The sequence below is a fragment of the Anomalospiza imberbis genome, chromosome 3, assembly GCF_031753505.1.
Source record: "Anomalospiza imberbis isolate Cuckoo-Finch-1a 21T00152 chromosome 3, ASM3175350v1, whole genome shotgun sequence".
Taxonomy (NCBI): Eukaryota; Metazoa; Chordata; class Aves; order Passeriformes; family Viduidae; genus Anomalospiza; species Anomalospiza imberbis.
In genome coordinates, this window is record NC_089683.1 from 46,636,331 (window position 1) to 46,656,202 (window position 19,872).

At 37.5% G+C, this 19,872-nt stretch overlaps 1 protein-coding gene across 2 annotated transcripts in view; it reads right to left on the reverse strand.

The window, feature by feature from the left end:
- The window catches only part of REV3L (REV3 like, DNA directed polymerase zeta catalytic subunit), a 118,815-nt gene that overhangs the window by 9,016 nt on the left and 89,927 nt on the right, over positions 1-19,872 (reverse strand). For both annotated transcript variants that reach the window (XR_010997195.1, XM_068184263.1), the window contains exons 19-27: positions 16,223-16,338; positions 11,198-11,316; positions 10,447-10,565; positions 9,357-9,498; positions 5,227-5,471; positions 4,138-4,246; positions 3,096-3,302; positions 2,352-2,461; positions 1,210-1,324 (exon numbers count right to left, since the gene is read on the reverse strand). Coding sequence is in view for 1 of the 2 variants with exons in the window: in XM_068184263.1 (XP_068040364.1) it covers positions 1,210-1,324; positions 2,352-2,461; positions 3,096-3,302; positions 4,138-4,246; positions 5,227-5,471; positions 9,357-9,498; positions 10,447-10,565; positions 11,198-11,316; positions 16,223-16,338 (1,282 nt within the window). In the remaining variant the exon portion in view is untranslated. The remainder of the gene's footprint in view (positions 1-1,209; positions 1,325-2,351; positions 2,462-3,095; positions 3,303-4,137; positions 4,247-5,226; positions 5,472-9,356; positions 9,499-10,446; positions 10,566-11,197; positions 11,317-16,222; positions 16,339-19,872) is intronic.

Sequence of the window (19,872 nt, forward strand, 5' to 3'; positions counted from 1 at the left end):
TTTGCTTTTTTTTTTGTTAAATCATTACAACTGATAAAATAGATCAAAGTACTCTTAAAGGATGGCTGAGGAAGTTGGGATTCTGTGGTGTTCCATTCTTAAATCACTTTACATTTCATTTAGCTGAAGCTCAGATGGAAAGTGACACACAGTATAAATTGTTGCAAGTACCTTTACTTTTCTGGGTTGCACCTGTCACCATTTCTAATGTAACTTTTCTAATGTTTTCGAACTTAAGGAGATGCCAAAAATCTGCTAGTATTTCGATTTGGAGCAAATATGCTTTTTAAATGCCTGTGCTTGGAGAACAGTTTTCTCAGGAATGGATTTTTTAGGGTCATGGTCTCTTTTGCTTGTTTTCTCCAACCTCTTATTTTATTCTTGATTATGGTAAGTATTCCTTGACTACTTTAAAATGAAAGAATGGAGAACAATCTCTTCTTCAAGTGTTACTGGGATAACACCACATCTTCCTTACTCTCATGGAAGAGGGAGCAGTGAGTTTAGGGTGCCTCAGGCTTACAAATTTTGACCTTGTTGAGTCGGGTATGTACTTTGGAAATATCCAGACCACCTGAACTAATGCTAACTGACCTGAACACCTTGCTAATGACTTTACAGTGACGAACTCCAGCAAAATCAGTAACGTATTGCCTTACTCTTCTATAAAATATTTGTTGTGGTTAATATTTCTTCCAAAACCTAATGAATGGATTTTTATGACTTTTCATTTTACAGGTGTATGTATCACATGGACATCTGCTGAAGTGTGCTAAGGCTGGCTGAAAAATATCAGGCTTGTAATTAATGCACTGGAACTGGGGACGGTGAACCTTTCCTCTGCTAAGTTGGACACATTGATTCAACTGTAGGTATACAATACCAAACTGAGGGAAATATTTCCAAAAAGTGATGAGACAGGAATTCAAACTGCCTTATGCTGCCAGAACAACAAGCCACTGATGTGAAATCAGGAATATTTTTTTTGTTGTTAACACTGTAGTGCTCCTCTGAAAAGGTCCCTGAGGCATTAAGGAGCTTGCACTATATCTACAGAAACAGCACGTGATTTGTTTATCCTCATGTACATTAGGGTTTAGAAAACTCTTTTATCTTCAACTTTTTTGGGGGGCTTTTGTTTGGTTTTTGTTTTGTTGATGTCGTTTTGATAACACCCGACACATTTCAAGCAAAATATTTTCCTTTTACCTTTTCAAACTTCAGTTTAACAGGCTTGGGATTTGTTGCTGTTACAGCTTCAGCAATTTCTTGACCAATCTTAAAAGACTGCTCTTTTGTGGCTCCTTTCAAGAGTACAAACATGCTACAAGAAATCAGACACAGGAAGTGAGTGCAAATCTATTCAACATAGTTCCTGAAAATCATACGCTATAGTTTCCTGGTAGCAAGGCAGGGATGTTATTATAAGCTGTACTTCCTTTCTTCAGCTAGAAAAGACAAAAATCTGAGCAACTTCAGTGTTCAGCATGAGATGAGGAGTGCCAAAGGGCTAATGAATGCTGTGACTACCTGACGAGGCAGGGAATGGACTGTTCCCATGCACTGCAAAACGGGAGCTCCCAGGAAAGAATTGTAAAGAGCTCTGGTATGCCATTTTTCCCCCTCTATGGGCAGTAGCAGGATTTTACTTCCTTTCTCCAACAATTTTTTTTTTTAATGAAACCACTATGACATGAAACCACATCCACATCTTTGAAATGTCAGGTCTTTTATCAGATCTAGCTAAAATCAGTCACTGGATTCCCAAGTATTAAGAAAGGACAGCCGACAAGCTTTGTTTCCCAATGGCTGAAAAATTATCCAAGTGTGAAAGTGTGTGGAACAGAGATGGATATGCCTAGAGCATGGCTATTATTTAGATGAAAGACTGACTGAGAAAATGTATGTCAGGCAGCCTAATAATATCTTTGTATGCTCTGGTGGCTGCTTTTGAATTGTATCCACTTCTGAAGCTTAAAACAGTGCCTTGCTTGAGGTGCAATGCCTACTACTCTATTTTTAAAAATAAAAATGGCATTAGAAACAGGCACAAAAATAATAATAATTTGGTAAATTAGATTATATTAATTCACAACTGAAAAAATATTTCACCCCCTCTTTCTGTTCCACATAATCTTCAAATGAAAGGAAACCTTTAAAGCGCTTAAAGAAACCCGAGCAAACTCGGTAGTATTCACGTTGCATATTCTGCAAGGCAGTAAGCAACATCCAAAGAAGATCCGCATACCCTTTTCAGCATCATAAATTTGCCTTGTTGAGACAAAAGCAAAATTTATCTATGAAGAACTATTACGATTTTAAAACATTTTAAGAAGCAGATCATGAATTACCTGTCTGTATCACCATATACAACGTGAGCACCCCATTTTTTTGTATCATTCACCAGTTTAATGGCACGCTCCAATGTTTCTCTGGCTTTGTGGACAATGCTGTCTCCAATCTGCAAAGTTAGATTGAAAATCTTTATTCTACTGCCAAACCAAATACTAGCTCTAGGTAAACACAGTCTAACCATGCTTGATCTTGTTATGAAAATCACTGTATTAGATGATATACTTTATTTCATGGTTTAAATGCATATAATAAATAAAAAGGTCACTTAAGTTACCCCAAAATAACAAGAACTAAAAGAAAAATGATCAAAAATTATTAAGTGTTAAAATAAAGAAGAATTTCTTTTGAACTTCTTAGAAGTTTATAATATATATTAAAAATCAACGGGGCAAGACAAGACGGCTCAGAATCATTTTCTCTAGTTTTTGGATTCTGCTGATTCCTATGAAAGCTCAGAAAAAGCTACAATGTTTTGTTTTATTTCCACTGTTATAACGGCAATCCAATCTACCTTCGGAAACAGTTCTACAGCAATGCCAACTCCAAACGCTTCTTTACAGGAAGAAGACAGCCTTTATATTTTTCTGGAAGACCACACATAAATCCTAAGTTGCTGATTTTCAGTACTACAAATAAAAGCAGCTTTTCTGAAGGTATTTAGTTTGTTTCAAATAATAATATTATGTTATCTGACTAGTGTCTTTCAAATATTTTAATACATTTTTACCTGCAACCCTTACCTCAGTGCATGGCATTCTTCCAGAAAAATTAGCAGCAGTATAGCCAAAAGTAAAATTAGCTATATATTTAAGACCCAACTGACGAGCTTCAAGCATTCGAGTCACAGCCTTGTCATGCTTATAAGCCTTCATTGACTGCTTCACCATTATCCTGGTCTTCAAGATTTCTTCTAGCATCCTTGGCAGCACACCCTTTCTTACTGAAGGCTGCCATAAAGGGAACAAAGAAAAACGTGGCGTTAGAAAGCCCAACATAAACAGTTAAGAGTAAAATCAAACCCCAAAACTGTTAGTAAATCACTAGCAAGATGCCCCAGCCACTAACAGTTTGGCTTTTCTCACAAATATTACAAGGAACCTAAAGTACAGGCAAAGCTCTTAAAGGCAGAATCAACAGCTTTTTGTTCTTTGTATTCATCAACCCTGCTGATGTAATGTTTAGATAACCTTATTAACTAAAATAGGAATTCAATATTTAGCTGTTAACTTTTTAAGTATTAAATGCTGAATGAACATTATCTTTTTAAAATTCTGCAAATATTCTTTACTTAAAGTTTTTGTTTTACATTAAATACAGGTATGCTGGTGATTGCCTAAATATTTGAACAGCTCCAGGCCATATTCATTACACATCAGCCAGCAGCACATATTACAAAATGAGAACAATAGAAAGCAAGCCAGGGAGTCTCATTTCCCAAATCAGTACCCTTTTTCTAAGAAAGCATTCTGCTATACAGGCAGGAGAAAAATGAATTGTTACACACAAATAATTACTGTTTGATCCTCAAACTGCACATGTAAAATACAGTTTAATTATAGATGAAATAAGCCTTCAGTATAAAGGAAAGCATAAAGACATTTTGCTTCCTGAGATGCCAGAAGTTCAGCACTTTGACAAATATCAAAAACATTGTGAAATGAGAGAATGAACCTCCCTTTCTGCCTACTCTCAATGCAGCAAAATATCAACTACAGTATCAATTTGATCTTAAGTCAGCCAACAGACAGTGAAAATGCTGTCACAGAGCACTAATATCATTACCTTGACAAAAGCTACTCCACTGGGTGACACTGTGATATCATGTCTAATCTGGTAGAGTAAGTCAGGAGGTACTCTCAGAGATGTACAGCCAAATTTGAATGCATCATACCTAATAAAGACAAAATTTAAATATGAAGACAATTCATTCATTTACAGACTAATCAAGCGAAAACATCAGCTCACATTAAAATGCTAGTAATGCCAGCAAGAACAGAATAATCTCAGGTATAAACAAACGTAACATAATTTCAAAATTCTTAGCTACATACAGAAGATTCTAGGAACAAAGTAGTAATAAATAGCCAAATTCCAATGTATGCATTATTTATCAGTTCTGCTCTGTGTTATGAATTATTACCAAATACTGAGTTAGTGGAGGCATGTACTCAGTTCTGTAATCCCCTATGGAAACCATCCATGTTTACCAAGTACCACACTGCACTTACATTCTTCCTACAAATTCAGAATTTCAAATCAGGAACTTGAAAACCTGATGGTGACACCTAGCAATTATTGCAGGCATCTTTCGATTCTTCAAAATACTGTTTTATAGAGGTAATTATAATGAGCAGTGAGATCTTTTTCCAATTAACAGAATAACTGTTAAGCTCAATAAAAGATGCTACAAAGAATAACTCAATTGTACCTTTTAATTTTTAGTAATTAGAACTAGAATGAACTACAAGTGATACAGGAACAATCATAGTTCAATAAGGAATAACCTCAGTCTAGTTTTGAAGACAGATCATGGATTTATAGTAATTTTAATTTATTCTGAAGCAATATTAAAAATCAGCATCATCACAATTATCAAAGAGGTGTACATACACAGAGTTGTTTCCAGGGGTTTTTAAGAGAATAGTCTAATCCTGTATTTAATTAAAAATACAAATTGATTTGTATATGTATGTGTATTACATGTGGACACACCCACATGGTAGATTTTTATCATCTGTATTGTGTAACAGAAAATGGTGCTATTCATACGTGCCCATCGTTTCCAATGGCAACCAGGGGTTCTCAGTACCTTAGAAAAGACACTCAAGTATCTACAGAATCAAAGATCATGAGAAAAGAGTAGCAACTTACTTTCCTAAGTTTTCAACATGTCCCAGGCAGGTAGAAAAGCAGTAGTTGTATGCTATGACAATGGAAGGATATAAGGACTGGAAATCCAAGACAAGAACAGCGTTGCTGTAGAAGCGGGATTCTGGCTCCATTATCAAGGGAACACACTGTGGGGCTTTCATCTGAGCTCGCTGCTGGACACTGGGAGTCACAGCAATGTAGTTCATTGGCTTTGCAATGCGCAGCATCACCGACTCCACACGGTACTGCAAAACAGTTTGGATATAAGCATTATCATCAAAAGTGCAGAACAAACCTCTATTAACTAGTGCAAACACACTCTTATATTTCCTGAATTTAAGTACAAATAACTATTTTTGTAAAATAAATAGCAGTGCTCTTAATGTGTATTTCAGTTGTATTTTATATCACCAGATCATCTTTAGGTCCCTTCCAAGCCTAACCGTTCTATTATTCTGTACTCTGTATTACATAGAGTAGAACTTTTCCATGTGTCTCCTCTTCTTTTAGCCCTAATCATTGAAAATAGGGTACTTTTTATATATGGAAAAAAGAATAATCCAACAGGCTTCAACAATATATGTGGATGGCCCATGCTACTGTCAGTGAATGAGCATTTGCCAAACTGTACTTCTGTCAGACCTGCAGATCACCAAAGAAACCAAGTATAATATGCAGTAAATGCACTGGGTATCATGCTTTCTCCCTGATACCACAAGCAGAACAGGAAGCATAAAACAACAAACACCCTGTTCAAGATACCACAAAAAGTTATATATGTGTAGCTGGCAACAAGAGAAAAAAAATCCCAGCCCTATTTATTTGTGCATTACTCGATGATTTAGTAAAGGCTTTACAAGTAAAAATGGGCAGGTATGCACTATGTCCATTCAGAATAAAAACCAAAATAGCTGAAAACATACATACATGGTGTGAAAACTACATACATAGGTATGGCAAGGGACTGAAAAATCCCGAAATATCAAAGAACAATTCTACATAATTGTAAAATCCTGTGCTTTGTAAGCAACTAAATCACTATTAAAGACTGTCTGCCTGACATACTATGTATTCAATCATTGTACTGAATGGATTAGATATAATTTCTTTAACCTTGAAGTTATAAATGAGCTTACAGAACCAACAGACTTAACAAGAGCCTGCACCTTAAACAGAGGTTGGGGTTTGATGTGTAGTTAGGGAGCAACATAAACTGCCACTGCTGCCTTGCACTAATTGCACATTAATTTGTGTCCAGTGATGAACTTGGAAGTATGACAAGGTGGTCAGGGACTGGTTCTGGCAAGAGGTAGATTTTGGGTTTTTTTCCCTAGTTTTCACAGCATTGTAGAATTTAGGGTGGAAAAGACCTTAAGATCAACCAAATCAAACCGTTAACCCAATGCTGCCAAGCACCACATCTACACATCTCTTAACTCCAGGGATGGTGACCCTGGACAGCCTGTTCCGATGTCTGACTATCCTCTTGGAGAACAAATTTTTTTAAAACACAATCTAAACCAGCTATAGAACAAATTGAGGCAATTTCCTCTTGTTCTATTGCTTCTTACTTGGGAGACTGACCCCACCTCACTACAGCCTCCTTTCAGGAAGTTGTAGAGAGCAGTAAGGTCAGCCCTGAGCCTCCTTTCCTCCAGGGTAAAGGATTCCCCACATCCCTCAGCTGCTCCTCATAGGACTTGTGCTCCAGACCCTTCACCAGTTTCATTGCCCTTCTCTGGACTTGCTCCAGCCCCTCAATGTCCTTCTTGTAGTGAGGGGCCCAGAACCAAACACAGGATTCGAGGTGTGGCCTTACCAGTGCTGAGTAAAGAGGGACAACCTGGTGGTGCTGGCCACATTATTTCTGACAGAGGTCAGGATGCCATTGGCCTTCTTGGCCACCTGGGCACACACTACCTCATGTTCAGCTGTTGACCAGCACCCCCAAGTCCTTTTCCTCTGGGCAGCTTTCCAGCCATTCTTCCTGTAGCCTTGCATGGGGCTGTTGGGAATCCAGGGCAGAATCCTCACACAACTGGCCTCAGCACATTGACCCAGCCTGGGTAGATCCCTCTCTAGAGCCTTACTACCCTTCAGCAGAGCAACACTCCCTCCCATCTTGGACCTGTCGGCAAACTAACTAAGGGAGCCCTCAATTCCATTGTCCAGATCATCAGTAAGATACAAACCAGGACTGGCGTCCTGTTTGTTGCCCACGCTGAGTGCACTGGTGTAGATGCACCTCAGTTGGGCTACTGATCCTACCACCTTTTTTTAGGCAGGGGGAGAAGCTCTAATCCCTATATGACCATTCTCAGGTCATCTGTGGCTCCTAACACACCAATAATCCTTTTGTCTTTGCTCCCATGTGGACCTACAGCCCCTACCTCCACTGAGTCAGCGGGCCAAAGGACTTTGCTAGGACACTGTTTCTCAAACACTGCTGTGATGCTCCTAGGTTTATCTTTAGTGAGCCTGATCTTATTCCTTTCCCCTTCAAATGGAGTTTAAAGCTCTCTCAATGAGCCCTGCTGACTCCTGTGCAAAAACCAACAAGTTCTTCAAATATCTGACTAATTATATGTATGCCTGTGATCATCTCTTGTTAGATTTTGTTTGGTCTTCTAAGAATGTTCACGATGGCTTAATACAATAAACAAAAATAATTTTAGAATGTTATTGTAAAACTCAATGAGAAATACAAACATGGAAAAATAAAGTATCTGAAATCTGTTCTTATTACTATTCCATTTTGACATATTTTTTGGCTAAGGGTGAGTGTCTTCATAAAGGGTACTGACTCTTCTGTGTGAAAAAAAATTATTTGGGGTGGCTGGGAGTTGTTGCAAGTGCCGTTTTTGTGATCTAGAAAGTTTCAATGGAAACAGAACATACGTGCACAGAAGGGAAGAGAAAAGAACAGTCAGGATAGAAAATGCAGCATGCTTCTGTTGCTCACTCCCACTCACAGACATCTGAGAAAATGACAGGCAGAACAGTCTTTGTGGGCTGCAATCATGACAGCTTAAGCACATCTATGCTGGCAGTATGCCGGTCCCACACTCCCTGTCCCTAACTGTGCATTTCTCTTGCCTTGCTCCAACAGTGGTATTTTCTGTTAATATGGTAAACCAGATCGGGGAGTTCAACTGGCAAATACCTACTGACCACTGCCATGGCTCTGCTGATGGTGCCTGCCAGCCTGCTCTCCTTTTCCCCCAAATACAGGGTCATTACCAGAAAGACCAACATGAACGTGCTCTGGGTCAAGAGATGACACAGGCAACTGCAGTCTAAGAAAAAAAGGTGGCAAACGTTTTTTTAAGAGCATTGAATTGTTAAGGAAACTGCAGCTTCAGACACTCCCATAGCTGGCTGGCTTATGATAACAGAAGAGCTGTAACACATGACAGAGTATCTGACTCATTTCAGGTGCTGTTCAGCTCTCACACGTAGCCATGAAAGCAGTTCAGTTAGCCTAATCATTCACAATCTGGGCAGGGAAAGCTTTTGGTATTATTGGTGACTGCTGGGCTCCCAAGTAAAGTGCACATCTTGCTCTGTTCTGCTCCCTTTTCCCCCTGATGCTGGTATCAAAATAATCGAACCACAAACATCTTGCATGACATGTATTTCATAAAGCCAGAGCCCCTCGTCTTATTGCAAAATGTCACCCACAGGTCTGCTGTACCAGAAATGTCACTTAGAACATATTCAGTGCTGCTTTGTTTGCCCTGAATGAAACTAATCTCATCTTTCTAAAACACAATTATATTTCTTAATGTTCTAGAAAGCACTTACTTTCAGTCTCATGAAGTGTGAACAATACCAGCTCAAAGGGAAAGCTTAGTGCTCCTGAAGGCAGTAGAAGAGACTCACAGGTGTGATTACATTTGGGGAACTCTTATTTTTAACACCTATTTTTAACCTCTGAGACTAGGCAATTCAAAAGCAGCAATAATAGATTTGAAGGCTGTTCTTTACGTTTCAATTTCATGTTAATTCATGCTAACAGCTTTCTGTGACCCTGTGAAAATACACATATGGACTGAGAAGAAACTGAAGAACTAGAACATTTTGTAAAAACTATTTTGGTTTTGTGAAGTATAAGGAGAACAAAGTCTTACCTGGGAGCCTCTTGTTAATACATGTAAGAACTGAATGCCAAAAAGTCTTGCCATTTCACTTGTTCTGTCAATCAAATCCAGTTTGTCTAACAACAGGAGATTCCCACGAACGCGGCTAACATAATGATCAACCATTTTCCATCTGTGAGAGCGAACACCTCATTATAAACAATCCAAAGAGTGCTGCCCTTTCTACTAAGACAAATATATTTTTATGGTAATTTGTAACAAACCAGCAAGTAAAATTTTCCTCCAGAACATTTTCATGCAACTCTTTCAAAAGCGTGGCATATATAAATATACACTTAGGTATTCTAAAGACATACACACATTGTGTTACAGCAAGCTACTGTTAAGGCATCTTGCTTTTCCTCACTGCCCCATAGGATGATCAAAACAGACACAACTACCTCCTCTTCTCTTTACATGTTTTTTAACTGAGAGGGCCTTTGTGGAAACATCCTTCTGTATTAAGAATGCCTGCCACAGCTGAACATAAATTCATAATTTCTGTATAAACCACTTTTCCACTTAGCTACAGAAACACTTACAGAAATTTTATGTATGTCACAAACAACGTGCAGATCAGTACTCAGTTTCATGAATTGTTCATATCACACAATACCAAATTGCGTCAAGAAGAGTGAAGCTGAATGCGATACATGTCGTATGAAGGTATTTTTAAGCAGCTATAGCTTAAACATCTTAACATCCTGTGTGCTGTTTTGTAATACTTTTAAGCCTACCTTGCTTGACATGCACTTGAAGTGAAACAAAAGCCTGGCAGTTCATTAACAGCCCTTCTGATGAATAGTATATACAAAATAAAACAAAGACATTGCAGAACTTCCAAACAGTACATCTATTCAGGTACGTTGAAAACGTAACTGAAAATATTTTGTTGTAATATTGAGGGTATAACTATACAATGGAACATCCAAGTAAATAAACTCATGTTGCTGCATATATAGTGCTCTAGTGCCTGAGCTAAATTGATTATTTCTTCCTATTGTGACTTTACCTCAAACCTGCCCAATGTTAGGAATCTGGCCTTAAAAACAGCAAACAGAATGGATTAATAGATCAGTACCTGTAGACATCTGCCTTATTGTCAAACCAATCAGACAGAACTCGGAACGTAAATAAAGGAAAACGATGATGAAGAACATGAAAGCCCACATTTTCAAAAGTGTAATTCGTCAGATTCACCTAGAAAAACACAGTGGACATGTCAAGATGCATGATGGTTTTCAAAATCAAAAAATCTCTACTTTTCAAAAACTGCAAGAACTAAATTCATTAACTTTTTATTAGTATTTTGTTAAAAAGGTTAGTATTTATTCTTACCAATCCCTAACTATTTAGTAGTCAGGAAAAAGCATCCCTTATCAATTGAAAAAATACGCAAAATTAAGTTGTTCATAAAGATCAGGTCTGAACTTGGTCAGAACAAGATTTCTAAAGACTGGGCTAAGTATTAAATGGAAAATTATAAATGGAACAAAAAAAAAAGAAAAGAAAAAAAAAGATAAATCTGACAGCTTAAAATACTTAATGTACTAAAAGCACCACACTAGACAAATTCCTAAAACAAGTAAGTTGTTCTCAAAACCCACAAATCAGTGAAAAGGAGAATCATTAAGAAATATTACTGAAAAATAAAGGCTTCAGTACTTTACAGTTTAGAGATTCACAAAACTCATTCTTACAAAGTGGCAAACTACTCTATTTGAAAAGGTGTATAAATAAAGAAATTGTGTTAGTTATATGAAACTTTCAACAAGGTCTGCAATAATTAGAAAACCCAGTAAACCTAAACATGAACCTTTAAAAAAATTTACCTCATGTCTCATCATTCTCCAAATATTCAAGACAATTCGCCCAACAATATTTATTTCACTCATTGTATCCGCTCCGTATTCATCCAGCTCGGTGGCAAATCTGTTCTCTTTATTTTCATCTAAAGACATTAAAGGACACTATATTTAGAGAAGTTATTAGACAGTCAAGACCAGATCAAACCATCCCTCTTCCAATCTTATCTCTAGAAAAATAAGAATTCATAAAGATTACCGCTGATTCTACAAAATTATTAATTTACCAGTCATCCACACAATCTCTAAATGAAACTCCCCCAGGTTTTTCTGGGCTCTTGTCCTTTGCAGAGAACTCTTACTTTGGCTTCACTGAAATAGTGTCCGAGGCAATATATTCTCTGTAGTGAATATATTGGTTATGCAATGCTGAATGTTACTTGAGAGTCAGCTGCACATGCAGTAGTGCACAACATAAAAAAATAAAATTAAAAAAAATTATTTCTGCCCTAAGGACTTTATTACTCAAGGCTTTACTTGCAATGATCTTACACAGTCTGAACCAGGTCGTGGGAGAGAAAATTCAATCTCTTTCATTCAATCTCCCACTGCAGTGGGAGCAAGTAGACATGAGTTCCGGATAGCACAGGAAGAAGGAAATAGGAAGGAACCAATACAGATGCAGAAGCAGCACTCCAAATCTTTTTGTGAGAGAGCAGTGTCTCACAAAGTAGAGAAGTATATCCTCTTTTGCCATCCTTGATTTTTGCCATACTGGAATTTGGAATACTGCAGCACAAGAGAAGACAGTCTTTTTGGCATACATTTCTTTAAACTATCTTTTTTTCAGTCATCGTAAGTTTGCAGTTCTGGTGTTCTTTCCACAGTTTACATAGATTTTTTTTTTTTTTTTTAAGTGGACCACACAGACTAAAATCCATTATGAAAACACACTGATCCTCAGCCTTATTTCTTACTAGTTTAATGGGAGAGAAATCACTTCAAGGCAATTTATCTACAATTCTAAATCCATACCCATTTTATAACTGCTGGTTGCTTTGTATTCTGCCACCACTCTTTTATCAGGTACAGCACAGTCTGTACAGTACCCTGCTAAGAAAGAGCAGAAAATTTTGGACAGAGAGTATAGAAGTGTGGATACACACTGCTTTGCAATAATGATCAGAACTGAATAATTAGATCCTCAGACAGTCATGAAGCACATTTACCCTTGATGACAGAAGTAAAAATTGCCTGAAATGCTGCAGAACAGCTATGAAACAACATAATACAGACTAATTTTGTGTGTTAATCTTCAAATGTGTGCCATATACATTAAAAAATGGTTAAGAAAACCTATTCGCCATTTACTGACCTTATCAGTAAATCACAGATCCTTGACAAAATTTAGCAGACCTTTTGTACACTTCATCAAAATGCACACTTATCTTTTTAACCTCCTTATTGTTTCAGATTTTTAAGGAGGAAAACCAGCAATTTCTCTTTCCATGTTTGGATGGAAAAATGCCCCACCAAGTAGCAACATTTTTTCTTCTGCTTTTCTTCATTTCCACATGCTGGATCTCCTGTCAAAGGGAGGAATTTGCATTTCTTCCCCCTCCGTTTTTTTTTTTGTTTTTTTTTTTTTACTGGAAGCAGAAACTATTGGTTAGTTCTACTCTCTTCAGTGTCATCCTAGTTCTCTTTTGACTTGTTTAGGAGATTTCCTATATTAAGTTTGTTTCATGTCTTGCTGGTAAAAAACAGGCAGTAAAGTATACTGTGATCACAAGAGAGACCCACTGTCTGATGAACTCTGCCTATGATGAGCACCACTATATTACAAAAACCTGCTCTACTTTACAGCTGGTGTGGGAAATGCATGACCAGAACCAGGTAAGCCTCTTTGGGAACTATGCTGGTAAGAAGCAGAACAGGACATTCCTCCTATCTTTCGAGTGCATGAGATGAAATAAAAAGAAGTCTCCTCTCATTCTCTCTTACCCACTCCATAACTTTGAGCTGTGATGCAAAGGAGGAAACAGGAGGCCACACAAAAAATGCCACCATGCACAGGTATGGCATGCACTTTTCTTGTGATGTGTTCTATGACTTATGAATAGTTCACTTGTAAAGGGCAGAGGCAGCACCAGACTCAGCCAATAAAGCAAAACCAGAGAGAAGTCCAGCTTTCTTTTTGTTAAGTTGATATCACAGGAAAGGATAAGTCCCAACAGGGGTTGGAAAAGCAAGAGGAAGACAGATGGGGTCAAAACCACGGACAAGGAGACCCCAAAGCAACAGAGAACACAGCAACTTGCACGTATATGGTCATGCGTGCAAGACATTTACGGCATGACATTTCTGGGAAGAGCTCATCAGTGTAAACATTTTCTCATCTTTCTGCTGCAGTTCTGTCAAAAGAAACCAAACACTTACCTTAAAATAACAGCAGTTCTTAGAAACATTTTTAAGTGTTATGTATTCCATTTCTGAGTACGCATCTACCAGCTGGCACAGGAACACCTGCACTACAAACACCAGTGCTGTGCAGATTGTGACTATGCTCTGCATGCTCACTTGAACTTCATGTACAAAAATATTAAGGGCTACAATCCTAATTTCCTTCACTAGAACTAAACCTACGTTGTGTGGGACTTGATAGCTGTAGGGAAGGAAACCTGACTGTGAAATACATGGGGAGGCTACCATTAGGAACCACAGAGATCCCTTTCTTCTTTGAGGACCCATTCATATGTATGAACTTGAGAAAGAGCTTATGTCAGGAAGATGGGTACTATTAACAGCTTTGCTAATTGTTTGGTTCTGCATCAACTACAGTGCACACAGAGCTGTCCTGCAAGACACGAACTGTGACTCAGCCTCTGAGAACAACAGCAGAGGCACATATCCCAAACTGAAGACATTGTTCAGCCATACTTCTACAGTAGAGCAGTAAATCTTTGTGATATTTGGAGGTTTTAAAAAACTTTTGACTACAACACGTACTGTTCCTCTTACTACAGACACTGCAAATCTTCAGATGTAATGGGTCAAAATTTTTTCTGAACATCCTTCAGTACCTCTGAAGACTGTACCCAGAGGCATTATTTTGCAACTAGTGTATTATCTCAATTTGAGCCATCAGGGAAACTGAATAACAAGGTACATGCAATCCATTATTATTCCCGAAGAATAAATTGGAGAGCTTTGTGCTGAAGAAAGAAACTTATGAGCACTGATGGCCTGTTCATATTTAAACTATCATACGATCCTGTTTTCATATATAAAGTATTTAAAAATTCACCACAGTTCAATTGCCAACAACTTTCAGCTGAAGATACAAATTTTTTTCTTGTGTTTTCTTGTCTCTGGGAGGACTCTATAACTCAGTTCTTTTCCAAACATGTCACAATCATTGAAAGCATCAAGAGTATACAAATATTCAAACCTCAAGGAAGGACTGTGTGAACATAGTGCTTCTAAAACATCATATTCTCCTGGCCAGGCACACAGGACAGCTACATAAAAGATGATTCCTGTGCTGGGTATGCTCAAAGATTCAAGTAGCCCAGTATCATGTTCTGTCACATACTCAAAGACAGATGCTTCAAGATGGGGGAAGCAGTTATTGATACTCTCCCTACAACACTTCCAGCTTTCAACCATTTACAGCTTCCTGGGCCAGACATTATTTTCACATATATCATAGCTCCCAATGGATTCTTCTTGCAAGAATTTCTCTCTTTTTAAAGCAATGTACACTTTAAGCATTTGTACTACCTTGTGACAAAGAACTCAGAGTTCAGCAATGCTGAGATTAAAAATCAACTTCTATTCTGTAGTTGCCACTTGCTAGCTTCACTTGATTTCTAGTTTTTGCATTGGAAATGACCATGAAAACCCAATCTCTATTTCCCTTTACACCCCTCAATATTTCACAGGCTTTTACCTTTCCTACACTGTTTTGTCTCTTATGGAATCCCAAATTACTAAATTACTAGGCACATTTGGATAACCCTTCTCATCTTTACTAGCTCCCCTATATCCACTTTGATGGGGGGAAGGTTATGAGGTGGCTACAACCTCAGTATTTGAGGTACAGGCACACTACAGATTTTTACATTTTTTACATTTACATTCATTGCTTTGTATTTTCCTTGCTCCATAATTCCAAACACTTGCTTTTGCAATCATTAGAAAGCAACAGGCTCAAGCTTTTAATAGAACAATCACAGAAATGGACTTCATAGCAATTTAACTTCTGTACAGATGCTTTTTTCTGTACAAGCTGGCAAAACCAGCTTTTTCAACTATTTTGATTTTTAAATTCTTCCTCATCCACATCACCCTGATGACCGCTAAGAGTTATAACAAATTTTTGAGACAGTTTTTCATTTTACAAAGTCATCCTGACTCTTCTTAGGTGCAACAGTACATTTGTTTAGCTGTTCATTATTCTTCAGAATGATGGCTTCTATTGATTGGCTAAGTATAGGCACTAGGCTTACCATTCTCATCCAGGTTTTCTTGCCAGTCTAAACAGACTTTTTTACAAATGCTGGAGGAAAGCATCAGCACTTGGGCCAAATAAAATTTGCCCAAAGTACAGGAATGGTCACTGAAAGTGAGGATTTTATTACAAAGCTGTCCAGGACAATCGCTGCTCAGGAGCAGTTTTATGATCTTACATTCCAGCCAGAGAAACCACAAACGATGATTATGGTAGGTACTCTGAATGACTGGAGCCAAGGAAAGCAAAAGAAGGTTTGGTAGCAGAAGCACCTCCAAGAACTGGAACTTAACACACAACTATAGAATGTAAGTCCAAGTTCATGAATACAGGACACACACAGAAGTGGAATATGCCACTAAGTTGAAAATTCGGAAAACACAAGGGGTGTGTGTGGTTATACTATTAACAACATAGGAGCAAGAACAAAAAAAAAAAGTCTTTCTGAAGAAATACTCTGCATTTATTTTTAAAATTTGTTCATAGATTTCAACTTGCTCCTACCAGAATTGAACTGAAGCCCTAAACAAATAACTTACCTGGCACACGAGAAATCATCTGGCATAAATCAACATTCAGTGCTGCAGCCCTCTGTAAGAGATAACCCCAGGAATGCATCTGGACTTCATAGCCTAGCAAAATGTCTGGGTCATATCTAGAGAGGTAGGGGGAAAAGAAAAAATGAGCTTCATATAATTTACAAAAATATTTTCCATGAACAAAGTATAAACAGGATTGCATTCAAATTATGTTGGGTTTAAAAAAGACGCAGTCACAATCGGTTTCTATGAAAGCAGCATCTGGACTAGAAGACAATACTTAAAACAGGCAATCTCTTAAGATTTTTAATAACATTCAATGGCAAAAATATTTAGAAAGGATATTTTCACTGGAATATTTTTTTACATACTTCTATTATTTTGGTCTTTACAAATAAAGAACAAAACTGAGGTCTCATCAGGTTTTATTGATGGCATCTGGAATTATCAAGCATAAACTGAAACTTAGCTACTGGCAGGAGACAGATGTGAAATATAGTGAAATATAGCCATGCCTATGGAACAGAATTTGCCAGTAGGTTAACTGGAATGTTTACAGATAATATTGTGTCAGACACACTGCAGTGTAACTTTGAGTAATCAGAAGGAATTCCGGGTCCTAAATGATGACCCTTTATTGGGAGTTACAATTTGTAGTAGAGTGAGAGCTGTCAAAACTGAAACAGAGAAAAGCAACTGCATCTACCTGTTCTCTTGAAATACCTCTTTATTTAAGATGGTCTTCTTTCTAGAAGACACACAAGAAAAACTTATTTTATACTGTATCTCTTTCCAGCTGGAAAATCGGACTGGCTCAAGTATGACAAAAAAGTCAGAATTGACTTCTGACACAATCACTTCCAATCAGGCTCAGAGTAGAGCTCACCAGACAGAAGGACAAAAAATGTGGCTTTAAAGACAAAGCACAGGTAGGAGTTCGCTCAGAGGAGCCAGTATCACTTATCTTTTGAGTAGGTACTATTAAAACCACAAGTCATGATCTGGTGATTTGCTCAGTAGTCTAAGAATGATTTTGTTGGGCAGAGAGAGACCAGCCAAAAAAACAGAAGATATCTGTTATTTTTATAGCAAAAAAAAAAGAAAGGAAGTTTCAGTGGGATGAATAGGTGCTTCTTGGTTAGGCTGAATGATTTTTAGTGCATTTTCCAACCTCAATGATTCTGTGATTCTTTCAATGCAGCTAAAGGGTTTTGAGTTCTAGCAGGCAGCATTCAATATAACTGAATGACATCAGGGCAGCTGTCAGGAGGTAGAGGATGGATGATGGGCTGAGGATGCTGTACCATAGTCTATGCCCAGCCCTACAACAGAATGCAGGCTTGTAGACCTTAGTTTAGGGAGGGAGTGGGCAGAGGCCTTGGATTATGAACAGGAACTCTGAGGAACTCTCTACTCCTTGCATCCATAAACACATTAAAAAAATACAAGTATTTCCTGACTGTTGAATACAGAACACCCTTTCCCTGAATACTGAGTCAGTTGTATCACAGACATTACAAATGAAAGTTCAGACTTTATCAGGAGACTGTCTTCCTTGCTTATGTGTCCTAGCCAAAGGCAATGACAACTCACTTTGAAGATACTAATTACTCTGAGAATAGCTCCAAAATAGAATTTCTCCATACTTCTGCCATGGAAACTGACCTTCTGTGAAAAATAGTTGAATGCTGTTTCTCAGCATGGCTCTTTATTACAATTTGGGCTTTTGCACCTACCAGAAGTTGCAAAAATCCCCTTTATCACCTACTTCTACTTGTGAGGGAATGGTTTTGATACAATTTTTACCTAAAGCAGGGGATTCTAAAGTAAGTTTTTGATTTCTAGCATTCTACAGAAAGTAAAAGAAGTAGCACTTTGAATTTGGGGGATATTTTGCTATCTGCTGTTCTTGTTGAAAGAAGAATTATTTGGTTTTGGAGGTGGAAATTATCATCAGGAGTGCAAGCAGTAAATTTACTCAATATGGAGTACAACAATGGTACAACCCCAAAGCTACTTGGAACAATTTATGGACAAATGACTGAAGCTAGCCTGCAGTTCATTCCAGCAGCAGAATCAGCGTCAAAAAGAGTTATGACTGCTTGCTGCTCTGCACAACATACAATGACTGTGGAATGATGCTCCAAAATTATTAATAGCTCAATTTCAGCTTTGAAATAAAAAGGAAATATGCCATGTTGTATACAGGCGTAGAATAAACATTGCAAAAATGAACATATTTTCAAATTAACTCTTGTAACTAAACTATCCCAGTCCTAGCATGTTGCAAAACAGTACTGATTAATTAAAATGAGGGAAGTAGTCATTCGTTATCAAATTTGAAAACTGGCATCACATAATTCAAAATGGAGAATCCATGTAGATTTTACACAGGACAAGGCATTATGCAGATGGATTCCATGATAGATGCAAATGTAAATCAGAAACTCGTGAAGAGCTCCTTAAGTGGTACATAAAACAATATTCATTACGCCAGAAATTTGCTTTCTCTTATAAGCCTGTTCTGAACAGAAATAAGAAATGTTTGGAAGCAGCAAGTTGGTAAAGTTTGTCCTTCATCAGCTGATGAAGGACAGTTGCTTTGGATTGGAACTTGCCCAAGCAGGGCATTACCTTTCTCACTTCCTACTTTAACAAAATTAGTGGTCTATTATATAACTACTGCAACTGAATATATTTTACCAATTCTGGAGGTAATCTTCCCATTACCTTTTAACCTGATGAACAAAATTACCTCTGTAATCTATCTGCATATAATCACAAGAACTGTTTCTCTAGTATCCTTCAGATGTGAAGGTGTTTTTATACACAAGACATAAAAGCCCTTTAGTTTATGATGGTTTTAGATACATGCCTTTTCTTCTATAAATAAACTGTATCTAACTTAAGAATCACATATTTTAACACAATTTTATGTAAATCCACATAGAGCTTGGAAAGCTTATTAATCAAAAGATTTTTTAAAAAAGCAGTGTGCTAGTTTCTAACTCAGTACTGCCTGTCCAGGCCATTAGGGATCACCTGTAATTGCAAATTACTGACTTACAGGCTATCACTTTATAGCACATTACTTTGCTTTTCCATCCCAACTAGATACCACCCATGTATTAAGGGGAGTGTCTAATTTCAGCTAATTTTGGCATCTCAAGTTTTCTAAATTGGTCTCTATTGTCAGTGAACAAAAAGGCCTCTTTGAGTAAACCATTTTTTGTATTTTAGTCACCTCTTGCAAACCAAGATCTTCTGGTGATGAGGTTAGCTAATTAGACACTGACTGTAAAGTACAGATGTTTAAGTTTCAGTCATATGACTTATACAAAGCTATCTAAATGGAAAATTGAGGTAGAATAGCTAGTAAATGGTGAGATCAAATCTTACTGTGAATTTCCTGTAATCACAGTCCTTTAATGTCAGCTGGTCTGTATTTAAAACTTGGATCCAAGGGGTATCCTTCTAAAAGCATGAAAACCAATAAATGTACTACTGGCAACTGAGTTGCTCAGATACTGCAGAAAATCACACATATACATATTTTGTATGTATATCTGTATGCATGCACTAGTGTATCTGTGAATTATCCCAGAAGGAAAAAACAGAGTAACATTAAACTGAAGAACTCCTTCCTACTA